At 41.7% G+C, this 19,339-nt stretch overlaps 2 protein-coding genes across 5 annotated transcripts in view; one reads left to right on the top strand and one right to left on the bottom strand.

The window, feature by feature from the left end:
• Nucleotides 1-2,461: 2,461 nt before the first annotated feature.
• tmc2b (transmembrane channel-like 2b) lies at nucleotides 2,462-15,671 on the top strand. Its single transcript, XM_026187253.2, has 20 exons — nucleotides 2,462-2,670; nucleotides 2,778-2,819; nucleotides 3,032-3,431; nucleotides 4,225-4,392; nucleotides 6,177-6,267; nucleotides 6,350-6,431; nucleotides 6,533-6,639; nucleotides 6,737-6,835; nucleotides 8,628-8,770; nucleotides 8,869-9,016; nucleotides 9,398-9,592; nucleotides 9,708-9,887; nucleotides 10,563-10,721; nucleotides 11,232-11,360; nucleotides 11,926-11,993; nucleotides 12,253-12,492; nucleotides 12,798-12,923; nucleotides 14,585-14,663; nucleotides 14,760-14,886; nucleotides 14,983-15,671. Exons 1-20 carry the CDS (start codon nucleotides 2,625-2,627, stop codon nucleotides 15,195-15,197), a joined length of 2,844 nt encoding a protein of 947 aa, XP_026043038.2. The 5' UTR covers nucleotides 2,462-2,624; the 3' UTR covers nucleotides 15,198-15,671.
• The window catches only part of LOC113033456 (aldehyde dehydrogenase 1A1), a 12,831-nt gene continuing 8,800 nt past the window's right edge, over nucleotides 15,309-19,339 (bottom strand). For 3 of the 4 annotated variants that reach the window (XM_026187255.2, XM_080309031.1, XM_080309032.1), the window contains 12 exons: nucleotides 19,141-19,245; nucleotides 18,778-18,918; nucleotides 18,536-18,665; nucleotides 18,333-18,394; nucleotides 17,936-18,064; nucleotides 17,691-17,804; nucleotides 17,456-17,558; nucleotides 16,914-17,098; nucleotides 16,665-16,829; nucleotides 16,406-16,563; nucleotides 16,191-16,265; nucleotides 15,309-16,020 (listed from right to left, as the gene is read on the bottom strand). In XM_026187255.2, coding sequence (XP_026043040.1) covers nucleotides 15,948-16,020; nucleotides 16,191-16,265; nucleotides 16,406-16,563; nucleotides 16,665-16,829; nucleotides 16,914-17,098; nucleotides 17,456-17,558; nucleotides 17,691-17,804; nucleotides 17,936-18,064; nucleotides 18,333-18,394; nucleotides 18,536-18,665; nucleotides 18,778-18,918; nucleotides 19,141-19,245 — 1,440 coding nt within the window. In that variant the 3' untranslated portion in view covers nucleotides 15,309-15,947. The remainder of the gene's footprint in view (nucleotides 16,021-16,190; nucleotides 16,266-16,405; nucleotides 16,564-16,664; nucleotides 16,830-16,913; nucleotides 17,099-17,455; nucleotides 17,559-17,690; nucleotides 17,805-17,935; nucleotides 18,065-18,332; nucleotides 18,395-18,535; nucleotides 18,666-18,777; nucleotides 18,919-19,140; nucleotides 19,246-19,339) is intronic. The other variant, XM_080309033.1, reaches the window with a different exon arrangement.

Genomic DNA, 19,339 nt, shown 5'->3' with positions numbered 1-19,339 from the left:
TGACCATGATGGCCATTTAGAAGTCGGCCATTTTGGATGCAACTTTTGTTTTTTCAATAGGAAGAGGACCATGTGACACATCAAACTTATTGGTAATATCACAAGAAAAACAATGCTGTGCTTGGTTTCAATGTAACTTTATTCTTTCATGAGTTATTTACAAGTTTCTCTTTGTTCACAGCCATTGACATGTCAAAGAGGTTAACACGTGAGGAGCGAATCGAAATCGTGTTGATATCTGGTGAACGCAGTAACCGGGTCATTGCAGCAGATTTCAATGCAAGACACCCTACGAGACCACCCATCTCCCATGCTACAGTTAGCAAACTTCTTGCTAAGATTCGTGAAACTGGTTTAGTGTTGGATTTGCCAAAATGTGGATGCAAGAAAACTGTCACTAATGAAGAAACATCAGTGGCTGTCCTAGCTTCTTTCAGCAAGAGCCCACAGCGTAGCACTCGCTAACCCACATTGGATCGATCCCTCCAAGACTGTTGGAATAACAGAAGTGATGGTTTGGTGTGGTATATGGGGTACAACGATAGTGGGTCCATTCTTCATCAATGGAAACCTCACGGCCACTGGATACTTGAAATTGCTACATGATGATGTGTTTCCCTCTTTATTCACTGAAGCTGGCACGTTCCCTGAGTTTTTCCAGCAAGATGGTGCAACCTGTCACGGCTGCCGAGGCGAGCCGTGTGGAGTTAGAAGAAGGACCCAAGATGCATGCAGTGGATGAGATGCCGTTGAGTTTATTTACAGAGGTGTAGTGGCAAACAGACAGTGGGGCATAACAAATAACTGAAAACACCTAAACTGGGAGAACTAAAAAATAACAGCCCTAGGAGCATACGACAAAGGGCAGAGAGGCAGACGACGAGCAGGACACCGAGTAACACAGACTGGCACGGAGGAACACAGACGAACCGGCAACAGGCAGAAGAACACACTGGGCTTAAATACACACACCAGTAATCAGGGGATGAGAGACAGGAGGGCAACACAGCTGGGAGGAATCTGAGCTGACGGGACAGGGGAAACGTAAACTGAGCACACTCACATATGACACAGACCTTCACAATAAAACATCACACGCAGGCTCGACATCGAGAGACAGACAGGAAATGACATAAGAAACTAAACCCGCATCTTAAACCCAGATAAACAGAAACATGGAACTCTAATAATAAACATCATAATCATCATCATAAACACAACAAGAGAACAAGAAAACAATCCCCGATGCAAACTAAAACCCAAACATAATAAAACTCAAAATACTGACCCAGAACCGTGACAGCACCACCTCATTATGGGTGCCAGGTCCGAGCATTCCTAGATGAACAATTTCCTGGAAAGTGGATTGGTCGTCGTGGGCCAGTTGAATGGCCCCCAAGGTCTCCCGATCTGACCCCCTTAGACTTTTATCTTTGGGGTCATCTGAAGGCAATTGTCTATGGTGTGAATATATGAGATGTGCAGCACCTGAAACTACGGATACTGGATGCCTGTGATGGCATTTCTCCTGCGGTGTTGCTATCAGTGTGTGAAGAGTGGGAGAAGAGGGTTGCATTGACAATCCAACACAATGGGCAGCACATTGAACACATTTTATAAGTGGCCAGAAACTTGTAAATAACCCATGAAAGAATGAAGTTACATTGAAACCAAGCACACCATTGTTTTTCTTGTGACATTACCAATAAGTTTGATGTGTCACGTGGCCCTCTTCCTATTGAAAAAACAAAAGTTGCATCCAAGATGGCCGACTTCTAAATGGCCATCATGGTCACCACCCATCGTGAGGAGTTTGCCCCCTCACATATACTGATGTGCTACAAACAGGACTTTAATATCGCCAACCATTCCCATTTTATTACGGTGTATCCATATAAATGGTCCACCCTGTACTTTAACCTAAAAATCAGGACCCATTATTGAATCAACAGCTTGTGTCTTGCCTTTAAAGTAACATAACTGATTTTTACTCCACTAGTTTGCTCGTTCTACACCCTAGAAGACGTTGTGTATAGTATTTAAATACAGCGACTTGTTTCACTCAGGATTACTTAAGCTTTCATCCAACTTTAATGTGGCCCAACCTTTATTTCTGCATTTGCTTGGGTGTCTCCTAACGGGGTGGCAAGTAAGTGAAGGCGACCATCAGTTTTCCTTTTCAAAACGGTTTTGTTGCATTGATAGATGTTGTATATGACAGTGACTCAAGATATTGGTCATTATCCAATTCAAATAAACTTGAGTGTTAAATCACCAAAAATTTATATCTTCTTATATCTCTCCCCTGTATAATATCAGTTAACATTTTGATAGACAAGTCCATTGTCTCTCAGATTCTCTCTGGCTCCTGATTATCATCTAAGGGCTGGGTTTCTTTGGCTGTTGTCATGGAGCCCAGCCTTTGAGCAGCACAAACAGAGGTGTGTGTGTGCGTGTGTGTGTGGTGTGTGTGTGTGCTTATGTGGTTATGTATACTGACTTTCTTTCTGTACCTTCACAGTGTACTGTGTCAGTGAACTGAGTGACTCATGGATGAAGATGAGACTGAGTCGGAAGTGAGTAGGGGACAAAAAGAATATATAAATAACTAAAAGATCAGAAGGATGCCTCCAAAAAGGAAAAACGATGCTATAATTCAGGCTGAAGATGGTGAGAAGATGTTTTAATGCTATTATAGGGAAAACTGACTCATTCATTCATTGCTATATTTATTTAAACATTTGAATCTAAATGGTTGTATTCATGCATCTGTTCAGTTGGGATGGAGGTGGATGCTACGTTGGACAGTGGGAGTGAAGGTAAGTCATATGGGACAATTTTTCTGTCTTTAGTTTAATTTAATAAAAAACGTTTTGAAAATGTTTATAGCTTTTAAGGCATTTTCAGCCCTTTTTGTCAGTTCTTATTGTTGATGGTTGTATTTGTTCAGGGACATGTTATTGCATTTTCAATATCAAACCTTGTGTAAAAAAATAATATATATTTGTATGTGTGTGTGTGTGTGTCTTAGATGAGGCCAGAAGGAGAAGCAAAAACAGAAGAGCCAAAGCACAGCGTAAAACCAAACAGGTCAGTGATGATGAGGATGATGAAGAAGATGAAGATGAGGCACCGAGGAAAAGGGGACGAAGGAAGAGGACCAAGCCCCAAGACAGTGACCAAGACGATGAGGAAGACAAACGAAGGGTGAGACAGAAAGGAGCCAAAGCTCCCAGGAGGAAAGCTGCAAATGAGGAGCGTGATGAGGAGAGCGAAGAAGATCAGGGTAAAAGGAAGAAAGGAGGAAGAGCGCCTTCCAAACAGGAGAAAGAGGATCAGAATAAGGAGAAGAAGGGAAATGTTAAAGGCAAAGACGAGACAAATAAAGGCAGTGAGAAGGACAAGAAAAAGAAGAATGGAAAGCAGAGCAGGTGCAGTATTCTCTGAGAGCTGTATTTCACCTACGGTTTCGTCCATAAATATTTACAGATATAGGTGTAGTTTTTTTCTTGGCTCTGTAAATTACCACTATGAAATTTAATTCAAACAACTCAGATGCAGTTGAAGTGCAGACTTTCAGCCTTAATTCAGTGGGTTGTCCAAAATAAATTGCATAAAAATTTGAGGGACTAAAGCAATTTCTTTAAACACAATCCCTTCATTTCAGGGGCTCAAAAGTAATTGGACAAATTAAATAACTGAAAATAAAATGTTCATTTCTAATACTTGGTTGAAAACCTTTTGCTGACAATGATGGCATGAAGTCTTGAGCTCATGGACATCACCAGATGCTGTTTTATTTCCTTTTAAATGCTCTGTCAGGCCTTTAATGCAGCGGCTGTATGTTTTGGGTTATTGTCCATCTGTACTATCAAATGCCAATCAATTTGACCGCATTGCTGGGACGGGATTGCTGTTATCAAATTCAAAACGTGCTTCAAAATGGTACATCTTCACATTTACACATCTGTTGTCTTTGTTCCATTGTGAATAAAATATGTGTTTATGAGATTTGCTACTCAATGCATTGTGTTTTTATTTACATTTTACACAGAATCCCAGCTTTTTTGGAACTGGGGTTATTAAGTGAACACTGCACCGTGTGCAGTTAGATATAAATCTACTAATTAAAACCACCAGGAAAGCTTTTCTTGAGGTGATGAATCGTGTGAGAATTATGCCTTCTCAAAGTCATTGCGAGTGACGGTTGCTTCCCTTTGGCAGCTCTCCAGCTTCTTCCTCTGAAGACGAGTCTGAAGATGAGTCTGATGAAGAGTCGATGTCAGAGGGAGAGATCGCTGCCCTGAAAGAACAAGTAGAAGAAAAGAAGAAGCTGATTGCTACATTAAGGAACAAACCTTGGCGGATGAAGAGGAGGCTCGTACTGCTAAAGTAAAAATGAAAACAAAAAACTGTGGCCAACTCTTAATCCTCTTCTTTGGCCTGCTTTTTGTTACAACCGTAACTTCTGTTCATTAAAGATGTTGTTCATTTTGAGTGCCTTTTTAAAATTGCTTATTACTCCATTTTTGCTGGTGCACATTTTCTTTTAATACCATGTGAAGTTGGACATTTATTATTAAATCTTGCTCACTGCTACTTTACCTCTTTGGTACTTCCACTCATCAATGCTCAACTATACAAACAGACAAAACTACTTTAAAAAAATGTGTTTTTAGACAGGGCAAAGCATGTTTCTTCTTTTGAGTCCTGCAACCTATGCAAATGTTTAGATCTAGGCTTTTATTCATCTACAGTGCATCTGGAAAGTATTCACAGCACTTCACTTGTTCCACATTGTTTTACAGCCTTATTCCAATATTCCAACATAATCTGTAAATGGAAGAAGTTTGGGACCACCAGGACTCTTCCTAGAGCTGACCGCATGGCCAATCTGAGTGATCGGGTAGAAGGGCCTTAGACAGGGAGGTGACTGAGAACCTGATGATCATTTTGACAGAGTTCCAGTATTGTTCTGTGGAGAAAGGAGAACCTTTCACAAGGACATCCATTTCTGCAGCACACCACCAATCAGGCCCATGTGGCAGAATGGCCAGACAGAAGCCACCTGAATGCCAACTCGTTGGCCCGTCATGTCTGCATCATCATGCAGACACCTCTCATCACCTGGCCAATACCATTCCTACAGTGAAGCATGGTGGTGGCATCATCATGCTGTGGCGATGTTTTTCAGCAGCAGGAACTAGATGCTTTATGGACCTCAGACTGGTCTGGTTTATGTTCCAGCAAGACTGCGACCCTAAACGCACAGCCAGGATGACAAGAGTGGCTTTGTGACCGCTCTGTGAATGTCCTTGAGTGGCCAACTCTGAGCCCAGACTTGAAGCACAGTCATCTGAATATGGCTGTGCTCTCCATCCAATCTGATGGAAGGGTTCTGAAAAGAAGAATGGGAGAAACTGCCCAGAAATAGGTGTTTCAAGCTTGTAGCATCATAATCATAAAGACTTGAGGCTACAATCATTGCTAAAGTATTGAGCAAAGTGTGAGAATACTTACAGTACATGTATGTGATTTTTGCAAGAATTTCGAGGAAAATTTTGTTTACTCAACATCACAATGGACATATTGAATGCAGAACAAAATGAACTTAATCCATTTTGGAACAAGGCTGTAACATGACAAAATGTGAAACAAGTGAAGTGGTCTGAACACTTTCTGGATGCACTGTATGGAAATTCTGCCCTTTGTGGAATTTGTATACATGACAACAGGGTCCTATAAAATCTCAGCACAAGCCAAGCTGGCTGTATCTCAGCCTGTTAGATATGTTAGAAGACAGCAAACTGTTCTGGCTTCCTAGCCAGGCTTGTGTAAGTCAGTGTGTGTTTGTGAGGTAAGTATGTATGTTTGTTATGTATGTAGGCAAGTTTCTGGAAAGGGAACATGATAGCCGAGTTGCCTTAACTTTTCATGAGCTTGACACTGTTTAATGCATGTTGTTGTGGTGAGCTGACCTCCTGCTTGCTGTGTCTTCCTGCCAGTGCTCTTAACATATGCAGCGTGTCATCAATCAGTAAATCATTCCAAACCTGTTGTTTGTACATCCTGTTCACTAACTAAATAATTAATTCACTGAGTAGATCATGATTTTCAGTTGGATGTGGGCATGGATGGTATTTCATTGCTGAACATTTGTGTACTGCCTGAAACAGGGAGGCCCAGGAGTTTGTTGAAAAATTCGAAGGTGCTCTCGGGAAAGGAAGAGGCAAGAAGTTGTATGCGTTTAAAGTCATGATGACCAAGGTAATGTCCTCACTGTGCAAAATGCATTGATTTATAATTTGAGTAATATTGTTTAAGTTTGCTTCTCTGCACTCTCCCCTAGAAACTTATCAAGTTTAATCGGGACTTTGAGAACTTCAAAACAGCTTGTATACCCTGGGAGAGGAAGATAAAGGAAGTAGAAAGTTGGTACCACAAAACCAAATAATCACTAAGCTATAATCTTACATTTGCTAATAAGCTGTCCTCACAATTATGTATTTTCACCCCACCCCCTTCCCCCCAGGTCATTTTGGATCATCGGTGGCATCTTACTTCATTTTTCTGAGGTGGATGTATGGCCTGAACCTGATCCTGTTCGGGTTCATGTTTGGTCTGGTGGTGCTGCCAGAGGTAGGCTTTGTCTATATGTATGCTAGCAGCCAATAGCTAATGTGGCAAATGCTGAGCTCTCTCCATCCATCTCTCCATCCCTCTTCTCTGCATTTAGGTTCTCATGGGTCTCCCCTATGGCTCCATTCCCCGGAAAACTGTGCCACGATCTGAACAGGACACAGCCATGGACTTCTCAGTGCTCTTTGACTTTGGTGTGAGGATCCTAGCTTCATGCATCCCTTAATTCATTTTTTCCTCACACACGAGCTCTCTTTTTTCCCCAGACTGGCTAACAGTAGTTTTTGCCCTTATACCAAAGAAAAGAAAAATACATTTTTTTTAAAATTTCTAATACTTGTTTTTTTTTTTTTTTTAACTTTTGATAATGTTTTGGTAAGATCTGGTGACTGTGGATGCCATAAGAGTTCAGTTAACTCAGTGTCAAGTTCAAGTAGCCAGCCTGAGTTTCTTGTTCTTAGATGAGGGGAGCATCACCTGCTGTTGTAGCTCACCTGCTTCAAGGTTTAAGATGTTTAGAGAGGCTTTCTGCATATCTTGGTTTTAGTTCCCTTTCTATCAGCTTAAAGGCTTCTTGCCATTCTCCTCTGACCTCTGGCATTGAAACAGCATTTTATCCCAGAAAATTACAGCTCACTGGATATTTTCTCTTTTTTGGACCATTCTCTATAAACTCTAGAGATGGTTGTGTAGGAAGGCACAAGTTGATCAGCAGTTTCTGAACTACTCAGACCGGCCTGCTGGCACCAACAAGAATTCCTGGATCACTTAAATCACTTTCTTCTGAATTCTGGTACTCAATTTGAACTTCATGGCAGCACAATGGTGGTTATGAGGATCAGCACCTCCAAATCTGAGGCCATGGTTCTCAGCCGGAAAAGGGTGGAGTGCCCACTCCGGGTCGGGGATGAGTTCCTGCCCCAAGTGGAGGAGTTCAAGTATCTCGGGGTCTTGTTCGCAAGTGATGGGAGAAGGGAGCCGGAGATCGACAGACGGATTGGGGCTGCAGCTGCAGTAATGCGGACGCCGCACCGGTCCGTCGTGGTGAAGAGGGAGCTGAGTGTAAAAGCGAAGCTCTCAATTTACCGGTCAATCTACGTCCCTACCCTCACCTATGGCCACGAGCTGTGGGTAGTGACCGAAAGAACGAGATCGCGGATACAGGCGGCAGAAATGAGCTTCCTCCGAAGAGTGGCTGGCCTCTCCCTTAGAGATAGGGTAAGAAGTTCGGCCATCCGGGAGGGGCTCAGAGTAGAGTCGCTGCTGCTCCACATCGAAAGGAGCCAGCTGAGGTGGTTCGGGCATCTGACAAGGATGCCCCCTGGGCGCCTCCTGGGTGAGGTGTTCCAGGCATGTCCCACCGGGAGGAGGCCCCGGGGCAGACCCAGGACACGCTGGAGAGATTGTATCTCTCGGCTGGCCTGGGAACGCCTTGGTATTCCCCCGGATAAACTGGAGGAGGTGGCTGGGGAGAGGGAGGTCTGGGCCTCTTTGCTTAGGCTGCTGCCCCCGCGACCCAGCCTCGGATAAAGCAGATGAAAATGGATGGATGGATGGACAATGGTGCTTAGCACTGATACCTCAAGGCAAGAACAGTCATGAGTTTGACTACATCATCTGGGTGGGGTTGGGTTAATTAGTGCTTCTTAATTGCCCAAATGTGTAAGTCTGAATGGTTGTCTGTCGCTCTGTGTTAGCCCTGTGTCAGGGTGGCAGCTTGCTCAGGGTGTACCCTGCCTGTTGCCCTATTTTAGCTGGGATAGGCTCCAGCCCCCTGTGACCCTGATAAGCAGAAGAGAATGAACATTCGCATGTTAGCAATATAGATAGCAGCCTTTACACCCTCAGAGATGATAGCATGGCTGTTTCAGTCACCATTTTGATATTTTCTAATGTTATTTATACATTGGTGTGGTGAGAAACTTACCTTGAGTACAGACTGTATTTGCATGTATGCGTGACTATACCTTTCTGTTTCTCATCAACAGGGATACTGCAAGTACTCTATTTTGTTTTATGGCTACTACAACAACGAACGAAACATTGGCGTGCTGAAGTTCAGACTCCCTCTGTCATACCTGCTCACTGGTGTTGGAATATTTGGATACAGCCTAATGGTTGTCATTAGAACGTAGGCAAGACATATGCGGGCATTCAGATGAAAATCATGTAGAAGTTTTTTTTTTTTTTTAGGGTTTCTTTATCATTTCTTTTTGTTTGTCTCTTCAGGATGGCTCGTAATGCAAATGAGGGAGGAGATGGGGGTGATGAAGGAGAGTTCACCTTCAGCTGGAAGATGTTCACCAGCTGGGACTACCTCATAGGAAACCCCGAAACTGCAGATAATAAGTACGCCTCCATAACCACCAGCTTTAAGGTTAGCGTGTGTGTGTGCATGTTGGAGGATTTTCAGAAGGAAGTTTTCATATGTGGTGTAAATAAAATAGGTCCATGTTGGGCATGTCATTCCTGCTGCCAGCAAACACATCCCACTTGTTAATTTGCCACTGATTTCTCCATCCCCTATAGTGTTACAGCGAAGAGAGAGGTGCGAGCGTAATGTACTCCACGTCAACATTTTCATATGCTGAGCCCCAATTTAAGATGGTTAATCATAAAAATCTACTTAATAAGGAAAGTGGGGAAAACTGTCCTGGCGCCATTTGCAGGGAGATTTAAACTTCTGAAATGTGAAGGTGCTAAATTGTGTAACTTGAAACTGAAAGAGATCTTAAGTGCTTCTTTATTTGTAATGCAGGAGTCCATTGTAGATGAAAAGGAGAACCAGAAGGATGAAAACATCCATCTCCAACGTTTCCTCAGGATTCTGGCAAATATTATGATCCTGTGCTGTCTCGGTGGCAGTGGTTATCTCATCTACTTTGTGGTGAAACGTTCTCAGGATTTTGCTAAGATGGATCCAGCGTCTCTCACGTGGTTTCAAAAGAACGAGGCAGGTTTACACTGAGCACATGGTGTTCTTTTCCGACACAAGGAGCGATGAAAAGTTGGGATAGTTGAGGCTTGAAAAAATAAATGTTTACATTCTCTCTTGTCTTTTGTATCAGGTGGAGTTTGTGATGTCTCTATTGGGACTAGTGTGTCCTCCACTGTTTGAAACCATTGCAGAGTTGGAAGATTATCATCCCCGTATTGCCCTTAAGTGGCAGCTGGGGAGAATTTTCGCCCTCTTCCTGGGAAATCTTTACACCTTCCTCTTTGCTCTCTTTGATGAAGTTAATGACAAGGTATGGCTGATGTGCCTTCATGCATTAGTTACAGTTGCATTTATACACTGATGTGAAAAGTAATGTACACTGCAGAAGTCTTGGTTTTTTTGCATATTTGTCACACATGTTTAGACACATTTATGAGGACAGAAAATTGACATGCCACTATACGTGTGTTGACCAACAGTCACTTGGGGACAAAATGTGCGTCCCCACAACGTTGAAGGCACTTTTGATGCTCGAAATGTGGTTTTAGTGTCAGGGTTACAATTAGGTCATGGTTAGGTTTAGGCTGAGGATTAAGGTTAGGCATTCATTTATTGATGATGACGGTTAGGGTAAGCGGCTAGGGAAAGCATTATGTCAATTAGATATCCTTGCTAAGATATGAAAATGAGTGTGTGTGTTTGTGTGTATGTGTGTGAAATATTGCCCCCTAAACCTCATAGCCGGTTATGCAGGTTTTGTTTTCCTCAGTCAGATCCTGGCTACTGTTCCTGTGTTTGTGCTAAATTAAGCGACAGTGGTATCAGACCTTTAACTCACATCTTAAGCAGAAAATAAACAGTCCTTCCCAAATTCCCAATAATCAGTTATTTTTTAAAACCTGGAAACTACATTTATGTGTGTATGAAATATGCTACATGAACACTGACACCTTAATTTTTCTTTGATGCATTAAATGTTTTTCAGCTGGAAACGGAGCAGGAGCTCAAGAATGCCACTGAATGGGCTATACATGAGTACAATGCCAACTACAGCTCCTACTACAACACGACGGATGTGCCTCCACTGGTCGTGAATCCTGCAGATGCTGTCAGAGGACCTTGTTGGGAGACTGCAGTGGGAATAGTTAGTAGAAGCTTTATGTATAACAGTGCTGAGGGAAACACATTACAAAGTACTGCATTACTGTAATTACACTAAATTGTCTGTAACACAATAATCACATCACAGTTACTCATAGAATCACCGGTCACAATTTGTGTTGCACAAGTTCATTAATAACCTGCATAGTTAAAAAAATAAATCTCCAAACTGGTCTATTTATCTATGCTAGTGCAGTGATCAGTGCAACATTGTCTCAATTTGGTAGGGGTCATAGACTCTACATATGTTCTGCCCATGGTGCTGACTAATTTCATTACATGTAAATGTTCCATGTAATCTTGTTACATAGGTACATTATAAAATGTGAATTTTCTGATCAAACAAAACTTATTTGATTGGTATATATTTAGTTCATACCAAGCATATTCCCTTAAAAATTAAGTATTTGAATAAATAAACATTTGATTTTAAGTATTTGGGGACAACATCACAATTCTTTCTTTTCTTTATGTCTTTACTTTTACCTTGCAGGAATTTGTGAAACTTATCGTATCAGACATGCAGGTAACCTTTTTGACTATCTTGATCGGTGACTTTGCGCGAGCTATCATTGTTCGCTTCCTCAACTACTGCTGGTGCTGGGACCTGGAGGCCGGATTCGTGAGTACTCCTAATTGTGTGTCAGTGGGTCACAGTGTCCCGTGCCCTTAACATATGTCCATCTTAGTTTGTTTGACTGAAATAATGTCGTGCTCATCAGCAATGTTTGCAGGGAACAGGCCTCAGCAGGCCTCAAAACTGATTGTTGCTCAATTGCCGTTAACACAATTAAAATAAATAAATAAATAAAACGTTTAAGTCTGCACTTGCACCACTTGTCTCAAGTCCTGCATGGGAATTTAAGGTGATTGTGTCAGTTTAAGTAGTGGTTATGTCATTATCATTCAGGTATTACTGAACACATGAACAGAGGAGGAGGTGCAGACTTTCTGCTTTAATTCAAGGGTTTACCACCGCAGTTCGTAATGCATCTACATCAACCTGATACTTTGCAATGACATCTGGCAAGACAGGTGATCCTGAACATAGAATGAAACAGGACACTACAATGAGAACTTAATTACAGAGTGAAAGAGAGAGAGAGCAACAAATGCAAAGTGTATTGACCTGCTGTTTATTAATTCAGGAGTACATGCAAATCATGTTGTTTGTGTGTTTATTCCAGCCATCATATGCAGAGTTTGACATCAGTGGGAATGTGCTGGGGCTTATCTTCAATCAAGGAATGATATGGTGAATTACTCCATCGATGATTTTATTTTCTGACTCCTTTCTGCTTCACTGGAGATTCTCTAATGAGATGAATAGCTCACTAATAAGCTTCCCTCTGCTGAAACACAGCTCACGTTTCTTTGATCCGCCTATCATTAATGCAGCAATCACAAAATCTCTAATAACACTAATTACACTATTCAGTGGCTGATTAGTTTGAAATTGCATCGTGATCTTTTTCCTTTTTGAACAGTGTTGCTTAATATGTTGTTTTTCTTAGGATGGGAGCATTTTACGCTCCAGGTCTGGTGGGTCTGAATGTGCTGCGTCTCCTGACGTCGATGTACTTCCAGTGCTGGGCAGTGATGGCCTGTAATGTTCCTCACGAGCGAGTTTTCAAGGCATCGAGGTCCAACAACTTCTACATGGGCCTGCTGCTCCTCGTGCTCTTCCTTAGCTTGCTTCCTGTCGTTTACACGATAATGACCCTGCCCCCGTCCTTCGACTGTGGTCCATTCAGGTCAGTATGAGGTTAAAATAAGAGATCTAAGGTGGTGCATGAATATCTTTTTTCTTTTTCTGCAGATTTACATTTTTTATTCGGTTAATAATCTGCATGAACAAGCTTATTCAGATTCACTAGATGATCATTAACATAATTATTAGAGTCAACTTAAAGAATGAACATAATAAAAAATTTTAATCTGCAGCGTCTTGGCAGGTTTCTCAAGCATACTTCTGCATGCATATGTTTTTTTTGTTTTTGTGTTTTTTTAAATCCAAGGGTTAGTAACAATAATGATAACAGCAACAATATCCCCCCAGTGGTCAGGACAGGATGTACGATGTGGTTATGGAGACTATAACACAGGATTTACCAGCTTTCATAGGGACCATTTTTACATATGCCACCAATCCTGGACTCATCATGCCTGCCGTCCTCCTCATGGTGTAAGTATAATTTAAATAATAAGTCAAACATGGCTTCTGTACCTGCTAAATGAAGATACATTTTTACATTTTGTGTGTTTTTAAGCGTGCATGATAAATGTAAGAAAACAAATGAAACCTTTTGTGCACTGCTAATATATTTAAGGTTGCCTACACAATCTTATTATTTATTTAGAAAAACAAATTGTGTGCATTTCAGTTGTCTCTATCTTAGTGAATACTGATAATGTGGTGATGTTACCCTTACACTGTCTTTTTTGACACTACCACACAGTGGCAGCAAAAGTCAGCCTTTCTTGGAGGAGTACAGTGAAAATGTGGGCCGTGATAATCGGAGGGTAGTCTTGGTTGGTCTCTATGGAATGTGTTTGTCAGATACTCACCCAGATTAGGATCTGAAGAATTCAGAGAGTAGAGAGATTTTAAGGTGTCCATCTGTTCCTGATTTTGTGGTGTGGCGGATCACATTGTCCTAACTGAGTGGCACTGATTTTGAGGAATTCACTTTAGCCCCACATCACAACAAGAGTCCCCTCAAGGTGCTTTATATTGGAAGGTAAAAACCCTACGATAATACAGAGAAAATCCCAACAATCAGATGACCCCTTATGAACAGGCAATGGACAGGAAAAACTCCCTTATAACAGGAAGAAACCTTGGGCAGAACCAGACTTAATGAGGGGCGGCCATCTGCCGCAACCGACTGGGGATGAGGGCAGGGAAAGAGGACAAAAGCAGTACCAGTGGCATCTATAGTTGTGGTGAAGATGTGGTCAAGTAAGCAAACACATTTTACAGTTAACAAACAATCTCTTTTCTTAATAAATTTAATTACTGTGGTCAGCTGGCAGGTCTAGTTTCTGTACAGGTGCTCCTAAAGAAAGGACCAGCTTTAATCCTCCATTTAAATTTAAATCCACAAATAAAACATGTGTGCTGTCCTGTGGATTTTTTTTGTTAGTCTTTATCCTTGTTATGGCTCTTAATGGGGAAAACGCATGCTTGTGAATATTTTTGTGGTAGTTGCCGTACAAACATCTCTGTCATCTCTTCTCACAAGCAACAAGTTTCCCTGCAGACAAACCCAACCTAGCTTTCTTGCTTTTTACACCTGGCTCAGTATTTTGAATTTTCCATTCTTCCATTTGTTTTTGTGGCCTACCCCGTGGCAGGTGGCTACAGTGGATACTTTTTGTGCTGTCTTTCTCATATGCATGTAGCTGGCCTGAGCCCTGGAGTGGTATATCTAAGCAGGCAGCTTAAGTTTCAGGAGGCTATTCATTAGCTGCTTTTCAGTGTAGTGGCATTTTATTTGCTCACCCTAAGCTTTCTGGCAAGAAAACCAGTGTTTGCGAACAGTGTTTTGTTTCCACTCTGACATTATCACATTACGTTTGGGTAGATAACAAAGAGCAGATAAGCTACCTGTGCAGCTTATGAATTTAACAACAGTTCTTTTAAACTTGTAACTGATGAGGCGAAGTAACACACGTCATGGCACCCAGACAAAATATAAATTTGCCTAAAATTTCCATGATCAGTGCATGTACATAAACACAGAACAAAATGACAGAACAATATGATCTAGCACTGTGTGCAAAGCCTGACTGTAATCTAATCCATCTGCAGTGGCACAGTAAAAGACTTATACTGTGTAACAGGTTGGCCATCTACTACCTTAACACAGTGTCAAAGGGATACCAACAGGCAAACCTGGACCTTAAAAAGAAGATGAAAATGGTCAGTATGAATTTCTCTTAATTTCCCATATTTAAGCAAAAGTTCAAGATTAGATTCAAATCAAATGACTGTCGGGTTTGTTGGTCATCACTTCAGGCCCGAGACGAGGAGAAGAACCGCAGGAACAACAAGGACAGCACTAATCAAGTAATGAAAGACTTGGAGGACCTTCTGCCAAATAAATCTCTAATACCGCCTCCCACTGAGGAAGAGCCGCCTCATGGTACACTCATATACAGGCTTCAGCTGCATATACTGTAGGATAATTAACACCCCACTGACCTGACCACGTTTTCCAACTCTCAATCTGTCTTTTTAGATATTGTAATTGAGAAGGGAAGCAAGTCTACCAAAATGAAGCCAGGATCAGCGGGGAAAGGGGTCAACCTGCAAAAGGAGGTGTCACTGGCTGCCACAAACCCCAGAGGGCCAGTAGCCCATCCTCCTCGGGCACGGGGAGGGCCTCCTGGACATCTCAGGGGCCCTCCTGGGCCTGGCAGAGGGAGAGGTCGGGGCGCTCCTCCGAGGACATAAGAAGCATGATTCACAGTTACAGATATCTGCTAGGATGGCTCCAGCTGCATATGGAGGAGGAATCAATTTGGGGTTTACTGCAATGATGCAAATGAACACAAATTTCATAACATCATTTCTTATTGGAATTTTATTATATGAATGAAAAGCATTCAATTAGTATTTTCAACATGGTAGATGAGACATCAGTCATACCTAACACTGGAAAAAGTCTGTAGTTACTGCAGCGACTCAGTTAAAAGATACAGAAATGGTGTGTTATCTGTGTCAGTAGTATTACAACTGCAAAAATGTCAACAAACTCTATGTCTCAGCAACTTCTACCAAGGACTCGGCTTTTTTTCCTGTTTACTACAGTGGAATCAGTCTACAGTTTACTGCTTATCTATACAGACGACTGATTTCATGTGGAAATCCCTGTACATAGTTTTTAAAGTGACTTTCTAATTTTTTGCATGACATCTATTAAAATGTTCTATTTATGAAAAATTGCCATTTACGGTGTAACTAAACTATCAAACACACGAGAAGCAAAACTTCAAAGAACAATCTGTTTACAAACCTGTACACTAGAGGACCACCATAGATAAAAGTCATGTAACCCTGGCGGTATATGACAAAAATAAAGAAAGTCTGTGCAGAAAATGGAATAAATATTCACAAAGTGGCTACAAAACATGCAGGTGCAGCATGATCTAATGATCTGACTCTGGCTGATGGTTTAAACAGGAGAAATGTAGACTGGCAGTATCATGAGCTCTTCTGTGATATTCTGATTGTGACTGCCTTGATTTCAGTGTACTCCTGCAGTGCATATTCCCCCCTGAAATAAGAAAAACAAGCACTACTGATTAAAAAGAGAAAGAGTTTACTAGTCAAGTTGCAGTGCATTGTTACAAAGTCTCAAAGCAACGATTACGTAGTTGTTTGATGGACATTAATGCAGCAAATGTAAAGGTTAATTTCCTTAGATTTCAAAATGGCAACACTCACAGTTCTCTCCCATTCCCAGACATCTTGAAGCCACCAAATGGACACTGAATACTCATGGCATTGTAGCAGTTCACCCTAGAATTAAAGCAGCATTAGTTTCACCTTATTCCTTAAAAACAGGCATACAATAGTAGTAGCTGCACTATTCCAAAGTCTAATGGGACTTTAAGAGAGGCTTCAGTTATCATGCTCTGTGCAAAGGATGTGATCCATACCAGACCATGCCGGCTTGCAGAGCAGAGGAGACTGTAAGGGCTTTGTTGATGTCATTAGTGAAGACTCCTGCTGCCAACCCGTATTGTGTGGCATTGGCTCTCTCGATGACTTCACTTATGCTGCGGAAACACATAATCTGCTGCACCGGGCCAAATATCTGCAAGAGGATGGTAGAGAAATCTTACAAAAGCAAAAAAATGAGCAGTAGAATTAGACTACGTATTTTAATATGTGCTCCACCGTTGGGGGTGTGAGTACCTCTTCTTTAGCGATACGCATATGGTCTCTGACATTTGAGAACACGGTGGGTTGGATGAAAAGTCCCTGCTGACCCCCTGGAGAGCCACCGCACTCCAGAGTTGCACCTTCTCTCTTCCCGCTTTCTATTAGCTCCATTATCTTATTAAACTGCTTCTGGTTGATCTGAGGAAAAAATAAACAAAGCTCATATTATTCTGACCTGTCTGACTTGTTAGTTGGTGTAACAGTATTCAGGCCACAGTATACCTGTGGTCCCTGGTCCACGCCTGGCAAGAGTGGGTTTCCCAGGACTTTGGATCTGGCTTTCTCTACACTGCGGCGGACAAATTCCTCGTAGATTGGTTCCTCTACAAACACCCTGGATCCTGCCAGACAGCACTGGCCCTGATTGAAGAACAGACCACTGTGTGCCTGCTCCACTGCGTACTCTACTGCAAGACATATACACAGAAAAGCCACCTTTAACTGCTGGTAGTTGGCAGATTTCTTTTTAACAACAGATGCCCTTTGTGACACGACCCCAAAGGGATTCTTCTACTCCCAGGTTCAAACGAGGGATCATTCACTTGTTAGGGAAAACCACTACAGTAAGATAATACTACTACAAGATATATCATATAAAGATATCAAATCTAAAAGAAAGATTTATACACCACAAGTGTGACTTAATATGGTGCTGCACTTTATTTGTTCAATTCAGAAATGGTTAGACATGGTAAAGGTATAAAAGAATATGACATTTAAAGAGAGAAATGTGACGTAATCAAGTGAAAAAAGGTCCCACTCACAGTCACAGTCTGCAAAGACAATATTAGGATTTTTTCCACCAAGTTCCAGTGTGACTCTCTTCAGGTTGCTTTCACCTGCAGCCTTCTGGATGAGTTTTCCAACCTGGTAACCAGTGACAACCATGTGAGCCGCATGGTTACAGTAAAGGAGTTCATTTGTACATGAGTGAAATGCACAAAACCAGAAGAGAGCAAGCTGTTCACACAGACACACTGTGCTGAGATTTATACTAACAGCAGTAGATCCGGTAAAGGCTACTTTGTCTATATCCATGTGGTGAGAAATGGCACAGCCTGCTGTCTGACCATAACCAGGCAACACATTAACCACTCCAGGAGGAAACCCAGCCTGAACACAGAGAGTTGAAAAGAGAGCCACTCAGTCATCTTCTTTCAGTAAGAAATGGACTTGCGCCAGTTTTTGCACTTATATAATTGCATAAGATTGTTGTGGGTGATTAGTAATTTGAATCTAACTACCTCTTTGATGAGTGCAGCCATATGCAGAGCTGATAAAGGGGTCTGTTCAGCTGGTTTGATGACTACAGTGTTCCCACAGCACAGAGCAGGAGCAATCTTCCACACGAACATCATCAGTGGGAAGTTCCACTGAATGCCAAAGTGCAAACTCAATTTTCAGTTTTCGCTTCATAAGACTTTTTGGCTTAAAAGATTTATGTGATAATGAATGTGACACAATCAGAACCAATCAACAAATTATCTCAGGTTCAGCTAAAAAACAGGTTAAAATTTTTTTCACCACATTCAGGACCATTACTTTACTCACAGCTGGCTGAATGTAAACACTGAAAAAACACAAAAACTTGGTAACATAACAGTTGAATGTTTGCCATCCTTTAGTGTTTATTTCACTTACAGGAATGATCTGACCACATACTCCAATGGGCTCATGCCGTGTGTAGGTAAAATATTCTCCATCTAAAAAACAAAAAAAGAAAAAACACACACAGTTCATTTATTATAGCACTGAATGCATCCAGTTTTTGTTGTGCTGATGGTTTTAAATATGGAAACACGTGTAACCTCTGATCTAAATAAAAAAAAACGAATTTAACTCACCTACAGGGATGGTTTTTCCGTGAATCTTGTCTGCCCAGCCGCTGTAATATCTCAAGGTCTTGATTGTAGCCATCAGATCTACAAAATATGCCACGAGGAAAACTTTGCCACAGTTTAGAGCTTCTAGTGTCTGGAAAACAAGAAAAAAAGCACACACAGCGTCATTATAATCCAGTCGTGATGTTTTGTGGAGCAACATTTACTGATGATTTACTTCAGGTACGTGTATGTGTGTTTCTCACCGCTAGCAAGAGCCGGTCTCGCTCCACCAAGTCAGCAAGTCTGTTAAGTAAATGGCCTCGGTCTGAGGCATCCATGGATCTCCACGGTGATCCCATCTGGAAAGCAGCTCTGGCACTCCTCACTGCCTTGTCTACATCGTCCTGTTATTAGCACAAGTTAAGGAGGTTTCCACCACAATCACGCCAGATCAAGTTTATGTGTTTACTTGAAAAATTTGCTTTAAGGAGATTCCCAATCTACACAGCATACAGACGTTGTACAAAAAAGTGCTCACAATGTAAGTCATAATAATGCTCCATAAACATTCAAAAGTTTTTCTTGTAAAGCTCATCTAACTTACTAGCGACGTGTAAAATACTCACTGAGTCGGCCTCCTCCACTTCACACAGCAGCTTCTCGGTGGTGGGATTATACACAGGAATCTTTCTGCCACTGCATGACTCATGCCACTCGTTACCGATGAACACCTGATGGTGAAAGATAGAGACAAAGATTGTGTGATATATCCCCCTCACTCTTTGACTTTACAGTGATAAGCACACAGTGTGGGGTATCATCTCT

This window comes from Astatotilapia calliptera, chromosome 12 (assembly GCF_964374335.1).
Source record: "Astatotilapia calliptera chromosome 12, fAstCal68.1, whole genome shotgun sequence".
In the NCBI taxonomy this organism is placed as follows: domain Eukaryota; kingdom Metazoa; phylum Chordata; class Actinopteri; order Cichliformes; family Cichlidae; genus Astatotilapia; species Astatotilapia calliptera.
The sequence above is the reverse complement of the archived record's forward strand: the minus strand, read 5'-3'. Positions and strand labels throughout refer to the sequence as shown.